Below are 18728 nucleotides of genomic sequence, written 5' to 3'. Positions count from 1 at the left end.
CGTAGCCAGCTATGGGGTCACCGAATTTTTGCAGAAATAAATTTGAAATTAGAAACTAAATACAACTGTGTACAAATGCAGCCAGTGAGAACTATTCCGACTATTGCGTAAATGCTTAGTTATTATATATAGTGTGTGTGACAACCCCCCCCTCCCCCCTAACAAAACTGAACCCCCGCAACTGATATCCTACTTTTCAAACCCTGGCTACGGCCCTGAACACACCCATGTTCCTTGGTTTCTTTCCGTCCGTAACGTTGTTTGCACTCATTATATTTACAGTAGGAAAGTGAGTTTTGTGTTGTCGTTGTTTTTTAAACGTGTGACTCTCTGCGTTTGTGTTCTCAGGAGTATGTGTGGGACGCGTCCCATTACCTGGTGCGTCTGGTGTTCAGCGGGCTGAAGGAGATGTTCACTGGAACCCGAGAGATCCAGGTAGGTCTACTAGGAACCCTCATCGCCATTATATTGGTCTTTTTTTAATCAGCCCGTTGACTTGAAGCCCCATCGCTTGGGATTATTGGTCAGAATGGAGGCTGTTGATTGAAAAAGTCCAAGCTGCTGGCTTGTCTTTGTTCACCAACACTTCACTGCTCTCCCCATGAGCCTGAAATCACGAATGAAATATGTTTTCATCTTTGGATATGTCATCTATGTTCATCTAAATGGTCAAAAGTTAGCCACGCCAGTTGTCATGCAGCCATCAGGTCGTCTTCCAGTCTGCTTTTGTAGTACCCTACGCTGGATGGATTTCTCCGGTCAAATCAGCCCGCCTTTATCTTCCAATTCGGGAGGGAACACAGCAGCGAGGCCACAGATGCACTTTGAAGTAGCCGCCTGGAAGTCTGCACGTACACGGCCGCACACACGCGCGCTCGCGTCATGTCTCCGGGAGGAGCCGTCGCTGACCCAGTACCAAATATAGACGCTGGTTTCTCATTCACACTTCTGAAAGAATAGCTGTATTTACTATTACGCCAGCAGCTGGAACCATTCATCACCCAGAGTCCACTTAGAGGTCCAATTCATTTAGAGGGTACACCTGGTGGCAGTGCAGATGGAGAACAACAGAGTGTGTGTGTGTGTGTGTGTATGTTTGTGTGTGTGTTCCAACCCCTGCTGGGAAATCTGTGAGACAACGGCGGCTGAGATGAAGAATTCACCTTTTCTGTTCCCAGCAGGGGGCTATGTGTGTGTGTGTGTGTGTGTGTGTGTGTGGATGCACATGTGTTATTGTTTTTGGCGTCTGTGTTTGTGTGCGCTCCAGTGAATGTGTGCTTCTCTTAAATAGGTCACATCCTGCAGAGGTGTGGCGGGTTTGAGCGAGACGATCAATACCGAGATTCCTCATTGCTGGCCTCACTTTTCTGACGTGCCCGTTCGCCACCTTTCTCCTCCTGTCTTTATCCCTCTTCATCCTCATGATTCATCCGTCTTATCTTTGTCTCTATCGACGTGGCTCATTCTTTCTGTCTCTTTTTCTTTTAAAAGTAAGCCATCGTCTTTATCTCGTGTCTGGCTGTAGACAAAGGGAGGGAGGGAAGAGTAGGGCAGAAGACACTTGGAGAGGGAGCTAGAGAGAGAGAGATAGAGAGAGAGACAGAGAGGGAGAGAGAGAGGTAGAGCAAGAGGGAGAGAGAGAGGTAGAGAGGTAGAGCAAGAGGGAGAGAGAGAGGTAGAGCAAGAGGGAGAGAGGGAGCTAGAGAGAGAGAGAGGGTGAGGAGCAGCTCATGAATAGAATTGGGCTGTATCGACTGCTGCCTAGAATTGCTGGGAAGCATTTGACTTTCCTGTGCCTGTTCTTGGTCTGTCCGTACTTTGTAGTGTGTGTGTGTGTGTGTGTGTGTGTGTGCGTGTGCGCGCGTGGGTGGCGGCTGTGCTCGCCGCTATGCGTGTCTATGTCTCTGCACTGTGTGCACGTGGGATACCTGTGGGGCGTGAACAGGGCTACCTGCTTCTCTGAGATTAATCGTGGGCAGAGAGAGCTTACGCCCACAGCACGGTCGCGCCGCCGGCTGTTGAGTGTGCAACAATCCCCCCCCCCCCCCCCCCCCCGTACTGCTGGGTTATTTTTACAGACGAGTCCATAGACTGGGGCAGGTGATCACAGCAGAGTCTCCATTCACCCTGCAGTCGTCCTCGCTTTCTGTTCACTGCCTTTTGGATTTATGTAAAACAGCCCCACTGCAGAAGTAAGGCAAACAAATCAGTGTGGCAAATTGTCGTGAACCGTGCAAACAATGACAATGTTTTCCTGACATACTCGCACACACACACACACACTCCCCACACACCGCCGTTGACCTCTCTCCGCCGGGGACCCCCCCCCCCCCCACATTGTCTCCCCTCCCCTCTCTGGTGGCCCGGGGTGACCTGTGACGGGTGTTCCCCGTCTTGTCGTTGCAGGACTGGCTCACAGACAGCGCCCGGCTGATCTCCAAGTCGGGCCGCACGGTGGAGTGGGTGACGCCCTTGGGCCTGCCCATCATCCAGCCCTACCACCGCGCACGCAACCAAGTGGTGAGTCACGTGACCACAGCCGGCGCACACACTGGGGGCGCGCGTCGAGGGGAATGACAGAAATGTACACTGTCGGGCAATGTTTTAGGGTGAGGGGTCGTTATTTTAAATCAACTCGATTAACATTCTCCTTTAGGGCGTTTAGCAGAAGCTTTTATCCAAAGTGACTTACAATGAGTCCATTTGTCAGAAGAAAGACAAAAACAATATATTGCTTTGGGTACAGTAAGGATGTTTATCCTTGCTGCAGTGCCAAGCAATGTATACAATGAAGCTAGATTAGATGGATTTCCCTTAAATATAATAAGAATTGTAGCAACTGTATTGTTTTTTTATGCGTTAAAAGCTGACCATTAATTTTCCATATAACTTAATGCTAAAGGTAATGTACTGGCTGATTCTTAATTGTCTTTATAAAGTGCCTTTCAAAGTGCCGTACAGTGCTTAAACAGCACATGCAAGTTGAGCCAGAAGAAGTAAATGCTAATGTGTCCATACCCCAACCCCTGCTCACAGTTTGATCGTGCTGGGGCCGTGGTTTCTCCTCTCTGTATTCTGGGCGACTAAATGCTAACAGACAATGTAGCCAGTGGCATTTCCATCAGTCTTCAAAAAGTCACTGGGTGACCTTTGGAGGAATACATGTCTTCCCCAGCTGTTGTCACCCCCTCCTCGGCTTTTGTTCCCATGTGTCACAGCGCTCGCAGTATGGCCTCGACGATGTCGTTTCCATGGTGATTTACTGTATACCCTTAAACTCGCGTACACTGGAGTGTACGTGAGTTTTAAGTCTTTACAGTAAATAGTACTGTAGGTATATACAATAGTTAATATATAATGTATGTATATCAATATATATACATTATATATATATATGTATATTATACATATATCATTTTTATACAAATAGTATATGCAATAGAATATATAAATAGTACTCAAGTAACAACTAGGAGGGCAATTTTAACTAAGTCTTAACTAAAACTGTCCTCCCAGATGTCACTTTCAGATGAAAAATCAATAAGAAGACCAAAAAAAAAACTCTTATCTGTAAATGTGTTTCATTTTTTTAAAGAAAGGATCATCGGAAAGATGCAACGAATGAATGAAATTGTGGCATCCCAGCTCAACTTAATGCAATTCAAACGTCTCAGCGTTTCATCTATTTCTAGCATTGTGGCATGAGATTAGGCCGTCTATATCATCATCATAATTATTCTGCTCATTACACTTTATGGACGTTGTTATGGAGTTGATGATTGTGCTCATAATTATAAATCAGGGGCTTCGGTGGGCTGGAGGGTAGTTTGGTCAGCCTGACACGGAATCCCATCCCAACGCCTTGCCCTGTAGACGGCTTACGTACGAGGCTGGTATGGGAGTTTCTGCAGACCATTATCATGCCCATTCTCACGCCCACACTCCCAAGTGGTACGGGGGTATTTTTAACCACATTCCCCGAAACATGATCATTGTCCACGAAGAGTTCGCCTGCAGCATCGCGCTCGACTCTGACGGCATGCGACGGTACTATGAACTAGTTGTCACTAGCTGCGTTTCCATCTAAAAGGTAATGCGAATCTTTAGAAAGTTCGCAAAAAAGTAATTCGAATTAGGTGCGTTTCCATCAAGTGGTAGGAGCGGAATAGGGTGATGACGTTACACGTTGATGTCGGCAGGGTTGCTATGGCCGGTCGTTATGCGGAAATCGGAAAGACTGTCAGTCCTGTGTGTTCAAAGTTCACTACGTCACAGCTGATTCGCAAAATGTGTTTCCATCTCCCATTTTGTGAATTTACTCTGATTCGTATTTCTCAAAAACCACCTCAAGCGAGAGGCTAAATTTTTTGCGAATTAGAGGATTTTGATGCGAATTTTGGTGTTTCCATCACCGTTTACTGCTTCGTTTACGCGCTGGCTGTCGCCTTGCATGGCTGACTCCGCCGTCGGTGTGTGAATGTGTGCGTGAATGGTGAATGTGAGGCAATATTGTAAAGCGCTTTGGGTGGCAAATGGTTAGATAAAGCGCTATATAAATGCAGTCCATTTACATTTCGATAGTTCAAAGTTTGCGTTAAATTAGGGGGATGGAAACGCACCTACTGTTGCTTTCTGATCGCTGACTATTCTGGGGTCCATGAGGAGGACACCGGCCCGCTCAGCACCTGTTAGAGTCCTGTGTTTCCCCGGACAACGCCCTCATGGACCAAACGCGTCCCATCACTCACACCAGCTCCTCTCCATGCCACAGCTATCAGTCATCCCTCATACCAGGAGCGAATCTGGGCCCGCCCGGACGCAATGAAGGGTCCCCGGAGAGCAGACTTGATAGGCTCGGTGTATGAGTGCCCCGCCGATGGTGTCATGTTGATTGCAGTGAGTGGCCTGATTGTAGTGGTGCCCGGCAGTGTCCTCTGATACTGGAGGAACCCCACCCAGCCGTGCTGCACCACCACCATCCCCACCGCCCCGTCCCCGACCCCGACGACGTCAGCCCTGCTGTCTCGTCGATCACGTGTTTTAAGTCTGGCAGGTCTTCTGAGCTCTCTCTCCAGCGCTCTCTCTCTCTCTCTCGCTCTCTCTCGCTCTCTTTCTCTCTCTCTCGCTCGCTCGCTCTATATTGTCGCTCTCTCTCTCTCTCTCGCTCTCTTTCTCTCTCTCTCGCTCGCTCTATATTGTCTCTCGCTCTCTCCCTCTTTCTCTCTCTCTCTATCGCTCTCTATTGTTCTCCGTCTCGCTTTCTATCGCTCTCTCTCTCTCCCCCTCCCTTTCCCCCCCTGCTCTCTCCCCCTCACACTCTCTCGCTCTCTTATTTATTAATTTATTTTTTAAATACACATGCACACATATGGACGTGTGTGTGTGTGTGTGTGTGTGTGTGTGTGTGTGTGTGTGTGTGTGTGTGTGTGTGTGTGTGTGTGTGTGTGTGTGTGTGTGTGTGTGTGTGTGTGTGTGTAATTGCCAAAGCCCAGCCCTGCAGTGTGCTGTTCCTGGCAGCGTTCCCGCTACATGCTATAAGGCAGCAGGATGCGTCCTAGGAGAGGTGACCCTCGTAAGCAGGTGTGTGTGTGGCGGGAGGACCAGATGGTGGCTCCCCTGGGGATACCTATCTGTTGATTAAGAAAGGTGTGTGTGTGTGATGTGCTACTCTCGTCTTGGGTTGAGGAGTATTTACATGATGGACCAGAGACTGCAGGACCATAGTTCTAGGACAGCCACTGGAATTTATTTCATCAGATGGTTGAACAAATCATCACGAGTAACTCATGAACAGTTTATGAAAACATGATGAAAAATAACACATAGCTAACTAATATCTAAACTACGGAAATGTACCCTTACCAACTAACCCTAACCCTAGCCTAATAGTCTACTGTACCTAAATGAATCAATCTCTAACCTTATACCTAAACTCACTTATACCCTAATTACTAAACTTAACCTTGTCTAACACCTAAACTTTCTAACCTTTATTTAATCTCAGAAAATAGAATAGAACTGTCACATAGTGTGGTCCATCTCTCTGAGACATGTCGTGTGATACTATTCAGAACACGCTAACTACTGGTTAACGCTGGAATTGCTCCAAAGAAATCCTTTAGTTTTTCCCCCCGTCACCGTTCTAGATGGCTCCTTTCCACGCTCGCGGTAATAACTCCCTGGGCCAGTGACATCACATCGACGACGTAGAACCGAGCGACCACCATGGGAAGGTGCTGTGCCCTTGCGTGTTGTGTGGATTAGATCAATCCTCTTGTCGCCTCTCAGTTTCATAAATCCATGACCGCCATGTCTCTGCGAGCCCTTGATAATTAGACCAAAGGGAGAGGGAGTAGATAGATAAAGCATCAGGGACCAGCAGAGAGAGAGAGAGAGAGAGAGAGAGAGAGAGAGAGAGAGAGAGAGAGAGAGAGAGAGAGAGAGAGAGAGAGAGAGAGAGAGAGGAGAGGGAGAGGGAGAGGGAGAGGGAGAGTGTGTGTGACCTGCTAATCATATATGTGTCCCTTTTTCTTTGGTCTCAGATTAGTTATTTGTTGTGTGTGTGTGTGGGGGTTATTATTATTGTTTTGTGTGTCACCCGTCTGGGAATAGTGACAGTGAGGCTGGGGGGGGCACAGGGCACAGGGGTGATGACACAGCTGGCTTCATGAGCTTGGATCAGAACTCCAGATGTGTAGAGTGGCATCATTATGGGTGACGAGTGCGGGAGATCGTTTGAATGACTCATTGTGAACAAACACGTTATGCTTATTAGCTTGTATTGACATTTCATACTGCTGCATGTAAGGCTTTTTTTAGCATGACATGAGCTCACTAATGCCCATTTGACAGTTGTGGGATTATTTAATGCAAGTTATGTTTCTGTTTCTGCCAAATGATTATTATACATGCAAAAACACTTGAATGCCGCAGTCGAATTTGTGATGAGCATTCGCTGGTACATTACAAGCCAATGTTTTTGGAAGGCTTTACCTAGTCCCCTCATTCTAACGCTATGTGGTCGTGAATTCAAATCCCATGGCGTGTTTTGGGATAGCGTACATTTCTCTTGGAGTTCCCTTTAGTGCTTCTCGTGGTATGTGTTTGAAAAGCAGTGATTATGGCCCCTCATACCGTTGGACGAGAAGAAAAACTGATTCTGATTACCGTTCTTTTCCCCCCCCACCATTTTAACAGAACATAACATTATTCCTGGTAGCTCAGAGTACGCCTCGCTCCAGCAGCAGGAGAGACGGGTTCCCATGTGCAGAGCAGCGATTGGGCGACGCCAAAGAATACCCTGGCATTTTGGGGTGAAATAATAAATGCACGTTGAGTTTTAAGGTCAGGCTACAGAATCAAAAAGTAGGCCAGCGGAAAACCAGTGAAACCACGGCCAGACTGGAGGAGACTGGGTCTGAGTCCCCCCCCCCCCCCCCCCCCCCCCCCCATCCTCAAGGGAAATGAAGGGCTGGAAGGGGGGTCGTGGTTTCAAGAATAGCTCACACACACACACCGATGAAGTCTCGGCTGTGGTGGGCGAGGTGATGAATGGGGGATTCCCTTCCCACCGGCTGCCGGGGGCTATGTTTTCTCCATCTTCCGATGGTCCGGTGTTCCGGACTGCAGGAGAGGCTCATTCCCTTTTCAGGGTCGCTTCGGACAGGGGGGGCTCGTTCATCATCACAGCTCACAGCTGGAGTCGGGTCCGGCTCGCCCTCGTTATTATAACGAGTGGAGCGGGGGGGTGGGGGGGGGTATAATGCCTTCTTTTGCGCTCTGGAACACCGGTGGGTCCTCATGGACATGGGGCAGATTTACGTTCCAACCTGCTCTGGTGCCTCCCGGCCCACTGGTCGTGGAGGATGCAGGAGAGAGGCTGAGGGGGTGGACAGCGTCTTCTGGTGATCGTGGTGATGGATGGGATTGGGCTCCCTGACAGGCCTCTAATGGGGAGCGTCACCTCTGTGCAACGCCATGGTCAGACCTGTTTGGGTTCCTCTGTGCAGCTTGATCACGCCCCCGACCGGGCGTCTATATAAAGGAGCACAGGCCCCGAAGCCTACGTTCGGCCAGCAGGCTCTTCTAGGGCAATTAATCAAAGTTTGATCGTGATTTGGATTTTTGGGTCAAACGACCTCCATTAATTTAATCGAGTTGAAACTATAAAAAAATAAAATTGTATATTTATTTTTTAATCATTAATGCTTTATAGAATTTTACGATTTTTTTGCATTTTCTACTTGAATATTTTGTGTATTTTTATAAAGGGGAAATTTCAAAGTTCTCAGTTACAAAGAGTATTTATGGAGGGAAATGCTGAATAAATGCATCATGGTTTCAAACTCAAAAATAATCGTTTGAAGAATCGTGAATTCAATATTGACCAAAATAATCGTGAGCTCTAGTTTCTTCCCCGAGCACCATTATTAACTTTTAAAGATGAGTTCTAGCGGTTTTGACATTGACACACAGGATGAAGCACATCCATACACTCCGGGACCGGTTTGTTTGGTGCAGCATTCATACCGATCGCTGGGCTCACAGTCGGGGTTTCAACGCGGAGCACTTTGTTCACACAGCGAGCACAAACAACACATTAAGGGGAGCTCGACGACGCATATCGACGCCAGAGATTTTACCGAAAAAATGCTTCCGCCGCGGAGCACTTTGGCCCACATGTGCACAGATGAGCACTCAGACGCCGGAGCTCTGCACAGGGTAGGGACAGATGGATGCGTTGGGTTCACGCCGGTAAAGGGGCCGAGGGGCACAGAATTCCCAGCAGCCTCTCTGGCAGCCGCGCGGGATGCTGTGAGCGCCTCCAGATGAGACGTTGACCACGTTGACCCGCCCTCGGTACGGCTGACTGGACTGTACCCTCAGCACCAGAGGGGGGGGGGAAGCAAGGAGTTTCTTGGCAGCACTGATGCCTTCGTAGAGCTCCACGTGCAGGGTTTATAGTGGGGACAGACGTATGGAGGGATGAATGGATCTATGGACGGACGGTGTCGAAGGGTGGTTGTTGACTTGATGTGGATTGTAGTGCGCGGACACGTCATGTGCAGAGAAGATCCTTATTCATGCTCACCAAAATAGCCCTGAGGGGTAATTAATGTGAGACACAACCTAATCTCAGGTACATGCCTGCACACCCCCCCACCCCCTCCCCCCCCCACCCCTGGGCTTTTTCTCCTATTAATGAGATCTAATGGATCCATGAATCACAATGATTGATCACTGCTCCATTTCAGCATACTCATGCCTGTACACACATTCCCACACACGCAGGCTCAAACACACTCTCCATTGTGCACATTCGCACATTACGCACACACACACGCATCCATGCTCATTTTGGGAGACAGATGCTGTTAGCACGTCAGCTGTGAGTGTGTTTGTGTCTGACATCCCATCATGGTCAAAATGTTTTTTTCCCCGCAATTATAACCTTTCCTGGTATTGTCGTGTTCAACGGACAATAAGGATACAGCGCCAGGAAAGTTCTGCGCAAATATACTCACCTAATGCCTGGTTGTGATAAAGGATAGTAATGTATATAATGTCACCTTCGATGACAGGAATGACCCTCTTAAATATAAATCGAGCACGAGGAAGGAATTTAACATCAGACAAACTTGGCTTGTCGGTTTGTAAATGTCAGACACAAATGGTGTCATGCTTCGATATGGTCCGCATGGATTGTTTACTTTGCATAATGTTGAATGTCAAGCTGCTCTCAGGTGAGGAGTTGAAATCCTAACCTTTCTGGCAATATTTAAGGCGCTGGCATTGTTTGAGTAGATTGTAAATAAAGATGTAGCACATTCTGTTAAATGTGTTTTATGCACAGCTCTCACACTTTGTTTACGCAAAATATTTTCTCTTTTTAAAGTAAAATTTTTTTTTCCTGTGTTTTCGTTGTTCCCGATGTTTGTGGCTCACACTTTATCCATGACTCATGAATTCCTCCGAAAAACAGTTTCCACACATCCAACGTGTGAAAGAGCTTTTAAAGAAGCACCACTGATGTGCTCTCCCTCTTCTCTCCCACCTCTCTCCCCTCGGCAGCTGAAGCACGACATGCAAGACATCAACCTGCAGATCAGCCACGACGACAAAGAGTAAGTCCTTCCTCCAATCGGATCGCTCCCTTCCCCCTCCTCCCTCCCTTTCCTATCTCCCTGACAGCCCTATGCATCAAACCGGGTCTAAACGCTCCTTGTTCCGTACGCAGAAGGCACGTGAACCTAAATAAATATATCAGCTTCTCTAATCCACACGAGCGCTGTCGGGCCCTTCGGGGGCCACACACCTCTGTTCCACGTACCGCTTGTCTCGTGCGACATTCCGCATTTGGACTTCATGACGTGTGGACGGCGGCCGGGGTTGTGACATCACATCCTGTATGCCGCATCCTCTTTGTCAGTGGTTCTCACATTGGGGTACGCGTACCCCTAGGGCTACTTTGGAGTACTGCAGGGGGTCATTCTGAAAGCTAGGCATTAGAAAATCGAGAGAATGGACATGTGGTTGAAATGTAAACCTGAAAACAAGGAGAAAGGAGAATCCGTGAAAAAATGTGCATCCAGAAAAATCCAAAATGTTGTTAGTTTCAGGAGGAATATATTTGAATGGGGTTTAAACTTTACATGCTCATCTGACCATGCTTTCTCCCCCCCCAAAAAAATGTGTGCTGGTAAAGGGGGTACTCAGCTGAAAATATGTCTTTGCCTAGTACACTAGTAGAAAAAGTTTGAGAACCACTGCTCTTCACCTCATACTGAAGGGACCCGTTTACATCAGGAAACTGGTTGTACATGCGGGAGGAGGCGGGACAGAGACGGAGGGATACGTCCAGCGTAAGCATCTGCAGCGCGGCCGCTCTGCTGACACGGAGCAACACCAGAAATACCCCGGTGGTGATCGGCTGTGGAAGTGTTTTTTTCATTGGTCGGAATTAGACGTGTCAGGCGATTTATCTGGAAGCGAGGAAAAGAACGAAGCGATGTGGAGCGACAGATTGTTTATATGGACGAGAGAAGGTGGGGAGGGAGTGGCTGTGAACAGTGAGGGAACGAAGAACAGATCTGGGTGAGAGACAGTGATTGAGAGAGAGAGCGAGAGGGAGAGAGAGAGAGAGAGGGAGAGAGCCAGGACGTTGATGAGAAACGACCAACACAGAGGAGGGAATAGGCTGGTAGCTATCTCGCCCTCCCTCATCAACACATCGCACATCCAGCGCACTTAATACCCCGACCCCCACTCCCACAAATACCCACCGAATCAGCCAGGAAAAGCAGGAGAGGAAGGTGGTGGGGTGGTGGGGGGGGGAAAGCGTGGAGGTGGGAGGGAGGGGCGCGGGGGCGATGAAACAGCCGTGACGGGCCGTATGTGGAACGTCTGGCGCTGAACTTGGAGACGGGCTGTCTGCACGTCAGCATGTCAAGTGACGTTTTCAGCCAAAGTTGACGCCTATGATGTGTGCCAGTGCAAAACCCGGAGAAAACCGCGAACCGGGTTCGCGGTTTTCTCCGGGTTTTGCACTGGCACACATCATACACAGAGACACGCAAGTAAGAGGCACTCTCAGACTTTTCTGTAATTAGTGGTCTTAAAAGAAGGCCCTGTGAAGCATTAGGGTACGGCATTATGCAGAATGGAGGCCCAGTCTTCATGAGGAAAGCTACATAGCTTTAAAGTGCAGGTCGCTCTTGCCATTAACCTTCTCTATAGGAACAAAATGGGTTATCGTCGAGGCCCATTCAATAAGGAACACGTCTTCCAGATTATTTAAATTTGAATCCTAAAAGCTGAATCGACAATTGGTCAATAGAGAAAGGAAGTGGTAGAAAGGAGTAATCCCATAGCTGGTAAGACTTACTGCACGTGTATAGTGGTCGTCTGTGTTATTTAATTACCTTTTTGTACTGAATGTCCTGACCTTTTTTGTTCTATTTAAAGTGGCAGCATGAAAGTTCCCCATTTTGTTCTCTTTGCCGCCACCTATTGAACTGTATGTCACCTGTCAGGTGATGCATGGCGGTATTGTCACCAACGACGTCCTGTTCATAACTTTTATAGCACTGCAATTTGCGGGGCTTTCATCGGTTGGCCAAAGGCTCGATCACCATTTGTCTTACCTCAGTCAGTGTTACAGTGGCTCATTTGTATCAATGAAAATCTTTGAAGATCTTCAAAATGGCAACTTTAAGCATCCTATTAAACTTGAATAATCCCTCAGAGCAATTACAAGTCTTTAAAGCCTTAACTATGACTCAACATTCTACACGGCTAATGATTCAAATGTGTGTGTGTTTATTTATATATATATATATATATAATCTGCGTAGATATTTAATGAACGGTTCTCACTCCTTTGTTCTCTGCAGGCGGCCGGACACGGTGAAGCAGAAGAACGCCTTTCCCCCAAACTTCATCCACTCGCTGGACTCCACCCACATGATGCTCACCTCTCTGAACTGCTACAGGTAGGCGCCACACACACCTAGACCTATCTCGCAGGGATAAAAAAATAAATAAAAAGGACTCACAGGAAAGCCTCATGAATCACAACAAGAAGATTACATGTCCACGCTTTTGTTCCGCCTCCACATTTTTGCGCAACTGGTCATTTGCGACATATAATCACCATTTGAGCATGTATAATGTGTGTGAGTCCTTACACAATACAGTCCTTTCCTCATTGACCAGCCCACAGGTTCAAGTCATTCTCTACTGCGCCTTACAGTGAGCGGCCGCTAGCCTCGCAATTAGAAACACAATGGCTTTAGTCAAGTTTAGTGCATGGCCCGCTTGAGTCCAACTGTATGACCATGCCCCTCCCCCTGCCTCATGCCCCTCCCCCTTTCTCATGCCCCTCCCCCTGTCCTCCCCTTCAGCGCTGGGCTCACATTCGTCTCGGTTCACGACTGTTTCTGGACCCACGCCGTCACCGTGGACACCATGAACAAGGTAACAACCTGCCCTACGGCGCTCCTCCCGTTCTACCCGCAGCCTGTTGTGAGTGACCTTCCCTCCCTCCTCTACCTTATCAACAGCTCTCACCTTCAAACGTATTAATGAATGGTGAACGGACTGCACGTATGAAGCGCTTTTCTGGCCACTGAAAGCGCGTCACAATATTGCCTCCCGTTCACCCATTCGCACACCGACGGACGGCGGTGTCAGCCACGCAAGGCCGCCGCCAGCTCGTCGGGAGCAGTTCGCGGGGGGTTGTCTTGCGCGGGGACACCTCGACACCCAGCTCGGAGGAGCCGGGGATCGAACTAGCGACCTTCCGGTGACCAGCCAACCCACTCGACCTCCTGAGTCACGTGGCGCCCATAAAAGTAACACCCTTTTACCTTCACCCTGCCATCGTTTTCATCGGAATAACTTTGGCTTCCCCCCCCGCGGGCCGGGGTCACGGCCGCGGGCGTCACAGCTCTCCCGGGGGGCTACTCTTCCCCTACCCTACCAGCGATATGCACCCGGTAGCCCCCCTCCACGCCCTGGCTCTCTCCGGTCATGGCGATGAAAGGACGGGGCTGGCTGGGGTCCCAGGGAGCGACGGGACGTCCACAGGTGTAGCACCGTGGGGGGCGGGGGATTTAGAGGACTGAATCTTGATCTTTACCAAAGAAAACGTCCTCTTTGCACCCGATGGGCACTGTGTGTGTGTGTGTGTGTGTGTGTGTGTGTGTGTGTGTGTGTGTGTGTGTGTGTGTGTGTGTGTGTGTGTGTGTGTGTGTGTGTGTGTGTGTGTGCGCGCACGTGTGCGTGTACAATATTGATTATGGTGGCTTTGTGTAGAGGACTTAGATGCTGACTACCCACTGGACCAGGAACAAGACTGTTCCTGGGCCCGAAACATCTTCATTTAGTCTCTCTGCCACATTGGCTCATTCTCGCTCCCTCCCTCTCTTTCATCATGTTTCATCTCTATTTCTCTCTCTCTCTCTCTCTCTCTCTCTCTCTCTCTCTCTCTCTCTCTCTCTCTCTCTCTCTCTCTCTCTCTCTCTCTCTCTCTCTCTCTCTCTCTCTCTCTCTCCTGGTCTCTGGATCTCTCTCTCTCTCTCCCTGTCTGTGTGTGTGAGATTAATGCCACTCATTACGTAGCCAATAGAACGCAGAGGCTGTGGTATGAAGTGCCCTTACATTACGACTCATCATACCACTGGGCGTTTTATCGGCAGACCTGTGATTCCTTCTCACAGGGATCATCACATAAACACACAAAGAAACGCTTGAAGTTGTGTTCCTCCGCCTGGGGGGGGTTCACGCTGTCCTCCGCGGGCGCCTCCATTCTATCCCTTTCAAGTGCAGTTTATTTACGGCGGTCTTTATCACAGCTTGAGTCTCGGGGGACTTCACGGTCGGAATCAGATTAGACGGCACCGAGACCTCCGCGGTTCAAGGGACGACACACAAACCACATACACAGACACACAGCCATCTTCTTCTTTGAATGCATTAGCACGGGCAAACATTAGAGTATAGTGGAGTAATATAGAGGCAGAAACCATCATCTCCGGGGGGTCGAAACGTTCTCCATTCAACAGAGACTGAGTCATAACTATGTCTGAGTAGAATAAATAGCATGGTCATATATCAATACAACTTAACAAGGGGTTTTAGATTCTCTCTCTCTAGCTCTCTCTTTTTCTCTTTCTCGCTCTCTGTCTCACTCTCGCTATATCTCTGTCTCTCTCTCTCGCTCTCGCTATATCTCTCTCTCTCTCTCTCGCTCTCTCTCTCACTCTCTCGCTCTCAGGTTCACATCAGAGCTGATGCATCAGTGTGTGTCAGGCAGCATGCTCTGGGGACCGTGTGTGTGTGTGTGTGTGTGTGTGTGTGTGTGTGTGTGTGTGTGTGTGTGTGTGTGTGTGTGTGTGTGTGTGTGTGTGTGTGTGTGTGTGTGTGTGTGTGTGTGTGTGTGGTCCATACAGCCGTGTCACTGTGCACCTCTCCCTGCCCCCTCATGACTCTCTCCTCTCCTCTCCTCTCTCTCTCCTCTCCTCTCTCTCTCCTCTCCTCTCTCTCCTCTCCTCTCTCTCCTCTCCTCTCTCTCTCCTCTCTCTCCTCTCCTCTCCTCTCCTCTCTCTCCTCTCTCTCCCTCAGGTCTGTCGGGAACAGTTTGTCGCTCTGCACAGTCAGCCCATCCTCCAGGAGCTCTCCAACTTCCTGCTCCTCAAATACTGCTCGGAGCTGCCGTGAGTCCACGCGCGTGTTCACACCTCAACACACATGTACACACATGTACACACATGTACACACAGGTACACGTCGTGGGGCCGCATGTACATCGGAAACACATGTCCGCACGGACAAGCATGTACACACAACACACACAGGCGCACACACAGAACAAACTCAGGACACACACATGCCGACCCATGCAAACACCTATCGACACAAAAACCAACACACACCTCCCCTTATATCCACAGACAAACGTCCAGGCACTCATTAAAAACTGTTCCGATTCATAGCCATTCGGAGGTTAAGGATATTCTTTAGACGGATCCCATTTCTGAAATAATGACGAATAATGATGAAAACGATATCAGGGCATCGCTGTGCCTCTGAGCCCTCATCCCGTCGAAGGAAGTGAGCGCTTCGGATGTCCTTTCACCGTTTGTGTTCACGTGTTCCTCATGAACTAAACTAAACAGCTGTACAAACAATATATACGCAGAGTTTAAATGTATCTGCAACCGTCATGAAGTGGTCACAAAGGTTATAATGGGGGGGGGGGGGGGGGGGGGGGGGAAAGAGTGTTCCTTCCGTACAAATTGGGAGGAGATATTTTCCCCATCTTTCATCCTTTTTTTTCTGCAAGCCCGAGGTGGTTGGCTCTCTCTGCCTCCTCACTGTGGGATAATTGGACACCTAAGTCTTCTGTAGACCGTTAACCGAGCACACACTCTCACAGTCAAACGCACACGCACACATATTAACACAAACACATACACATTATCTCACACACACACACACACACACACACACAGACACACACACACACACACACACACACACACACATACACACACATACACCCATATGAACACACACGCATATGAACACACACGCATATGAACACACGTGCACAAGTTAAACACACACACGATAACCATTTTGTTTACCCCCACACTCTGCCGTCCGTACCACACCATCACCGCTATTGTTGCTTGGAGCCTGCGAGCTCATTCCTCCCAGGAGGTCCTGACACGCAGCGCTTTGTATAAAAGCTTCTTGGGCATGAAGCTTGTTTTGTTGTCGCTCATCGGTAGAGGGTACGGGGGACATAATGTTATCGCTAACACGCAGTGCGCTATTTATTGAAGCGCTTGGTTTATTAAAAGCCCAATCTAACGCGGAGTGTCCGGGACAGTGTTGTTCTGCAGTGGTTGTGTTTCTCCCCCCCCCCCCCTGGGCCCCACCGGATCAGGAAGTAGAGAGGGAAGGGGGCACATTTGCTCGTTAGGCAGTTCTTAGTCCGGTGAATTGTTCTGCAACTCCTTCCAAACAATAAAAAGCATATGGATCACAGCACGCAACCGCAGAAAGCTGGCACATTTGCTCGTTAAGCAGTTGTTTTTTGTTGCATTGTATTCGTTGTGTTGTGTGCGTTCCATCCAACCATAAAGCGCTGCACTAGAGAACACAACGTGAACCGTTCCCCGTTCTATACTCTGAGGAGACTTACCCCTCCCTGGTTAACGTTTGCTCCTCTCGACCGCAGGGCCGACGGGAAGAAACAGAAGTACCAGGAGTACCGGAGACTGATGCTCATGCTGGGCAAGGTGCCCCAGACAGGTGAGTGTGTGTGGGGGTGATCAGCCCAGCGGCCCTCGAGAGACCTCCCATGAAGCCGTCTCTGTACCGGCACGTGTTTCTCTTTTTGTTCGGCCCGATGCATCAGGGAACTTCTGCAGTAGCTTCCCTAGAGAGAGTCCGAGAGTCCTTTTGAGGATGGCGCTGTTTTATTTGATTGTCTTGTTATTTGGCTCTTTGCTGTTGATATCTTGTGGACGATGAGGATCATTATTAGGGCTGGGTAAAAATATCGATTCATCAATGCACTGCAATTTATTTGTTCTCGATTTAATTTCGATTCAGTCGATTATTTCCATTAAAGCAGCACGTATTATTGAATCGATATCGAAGCAATTGGATCAATATCGAATCGATATCGAATCAAGACCTAAAGAATCGAATTGAATTGAATTGTGAGGTACCTGGCAATACCCAGCCCTGATCATTATAGTTGCATAATAGACGATTTCTTTATTCTTGAGATTGATATTAGTGTTCAACGTGATGTTAGCTGCTGCTGTAACAACAGTAACCAAGAGAGTCTGGAGGGGCTTCACTGCTCTCCATAGCACCATCTGGGTCCGCACTGGCCTCCGCTGTCTGAATCACAGCAATTTATTACTTTTAATTACGCCCCTTTATGGAGAAATCGGCTTTGGTCAAGTCGGGCCGAAAACCAACTCTAAAGGGACTGACCTGCTCTTCTGTACCTCCCCCCCCCCCCCCCCCCCGACACACACACACCTCTCCTCCAGGTGACTTTGATCTGCAGCGTGTGAAGGAGTCCACCTTCTTCTTCAGCTGAGAGGAGGGCGGTGGCCATGCCGACCGCGGAGCGGGCCAGTCGTGCGGCAGTAACGGGCAGGAGGGGGTGAAGAGGTGGGGGGGCTCGGCCAGAGCGGGGCCCTCGCCTCGGTCAGACGTCAGGGATCGATCCACCTGCACCCCGCCCCCCCACGGGGGCCGGACCCCCCCACACACACACACACACACACACACACACACACACACACACACACACACACACACACACACACACACACACACCCTTGATGGATACATGAAGCCTGCGGTGATGGGCTAAGTAGCTCTGGTTCAGTTTGAGTGAAAGTCTCCGTTCAGCTTGTTGTGCTACCAGGTTGGTTCTGAGTGTGTGACAAACCGTCAGTAAGCCATATATTGTATTCCCTTGTTTATTTGTCTGTGTGTGTGTGTGTGTCAATCTCATCTTTTTACAACAGAGAATGGTTCTGAGCAGAAATTGTGTGCGTGGGTGTGGGTGTGTGTGTGCGTGAGGGTGTGAATGTATGTGTGTGGTTGTGAGTGTGGTTGTGTGTGTGTCTTGTGTTGGAGAGGAGGCGCCACTGTGTTTTATAAGAAACCTTCTCTGCAGGCCTGTGATCCGCCCTCGCTCAATTCCAAGTAATTATTGATCCAACAGCTGGACTCACACTGGCATGTCAACCACGATCACCTCATAAGTACGAACACCACGGAATAAACCGAAGAAAAGACTTCCGGAAAGACAATGGGGAGCTCCTGCAGGCGACGGGGTTACGGAACATTTTTCTGATTGTAATACTCTCCTCAGAGTCTCCCAGCGCTTAGTCCTTGTTCTCAAATAAAACGTGTTTTTACTAAAAACAAGCGTTGTATCGTTTCCTTAATCTTTCAGGCTGAAAAATGGTCCGTATTATGAGAATTGTTTAAATATGAATCTTTTGAATCTCTTATTAAATTCTGTGTGCTTTTCAACCGGGGTGTTGCTCCTGAGAGGACGATGATGAAGGCCTCTCGTTAACGATGAAGCACAAAGGGTTTGAAGGCTTCGCTAATCACCGCGTCGATCTTACTTCGCTGGGCCGTTGGCGGCGGCGGTGGCATCCAGTAATAAAGCGAGCGGCCGC

At 48.9% G+C, this 18728-nt stretch overlaps 1 protein-coding gene across 1 annotated transcript in view; it reads left to right on the top strand.

Annotated features, from left to right (window-relative positions):
* Window positions 1-18468, top strand: part of polrmt (polymerase (RNA) mitochondrial (DNA directed)) — a gene marked incomplete at its 5' end in the record, with an annotated part of 40914 nt that extends 22446 nt beyond the window's left edge. The window contains 8 exon segments of the mRNA XM_060066295.1: window positions 349-435; window positions 2407-2520; window positions 10072-10124; window positions 12393-12491; window positions 12903-12975; window positions 15124-15215; window positions 16748-16821; window positions 17577-18468. Coding sequence (XP_059922278.1) covers window positions 349-435; window positions 2407-2520; window positions 10072-10124; window positions 12393-12491; window positions 12903-12975; window positions 15124-15215; window positions 16748-16821; window positions 17577-17626 — 642 coding nt within the window.
* Between the last annotated feature and the right edge of the window lie 260 nt (window positions 18469-18728).

The sequence above is a fragment of the Gadus macrocephalus genome, chromosome 12 (assembly GCF_031168955.1).
Source record: "Gadus macrocephalus chromosome 12, ASM3116895v1".
NCBI lineage: Eukaryota > Metazoa > Chordata > Actinopteri > Gadiformes > Gadidae > Gadus > Gadus macrocephalus.
The sequence above is the reverse complement of the archived record's forward strand: the minus strand, read 5'-3'. Positions and strand labels throughout refer to the sequence as shown.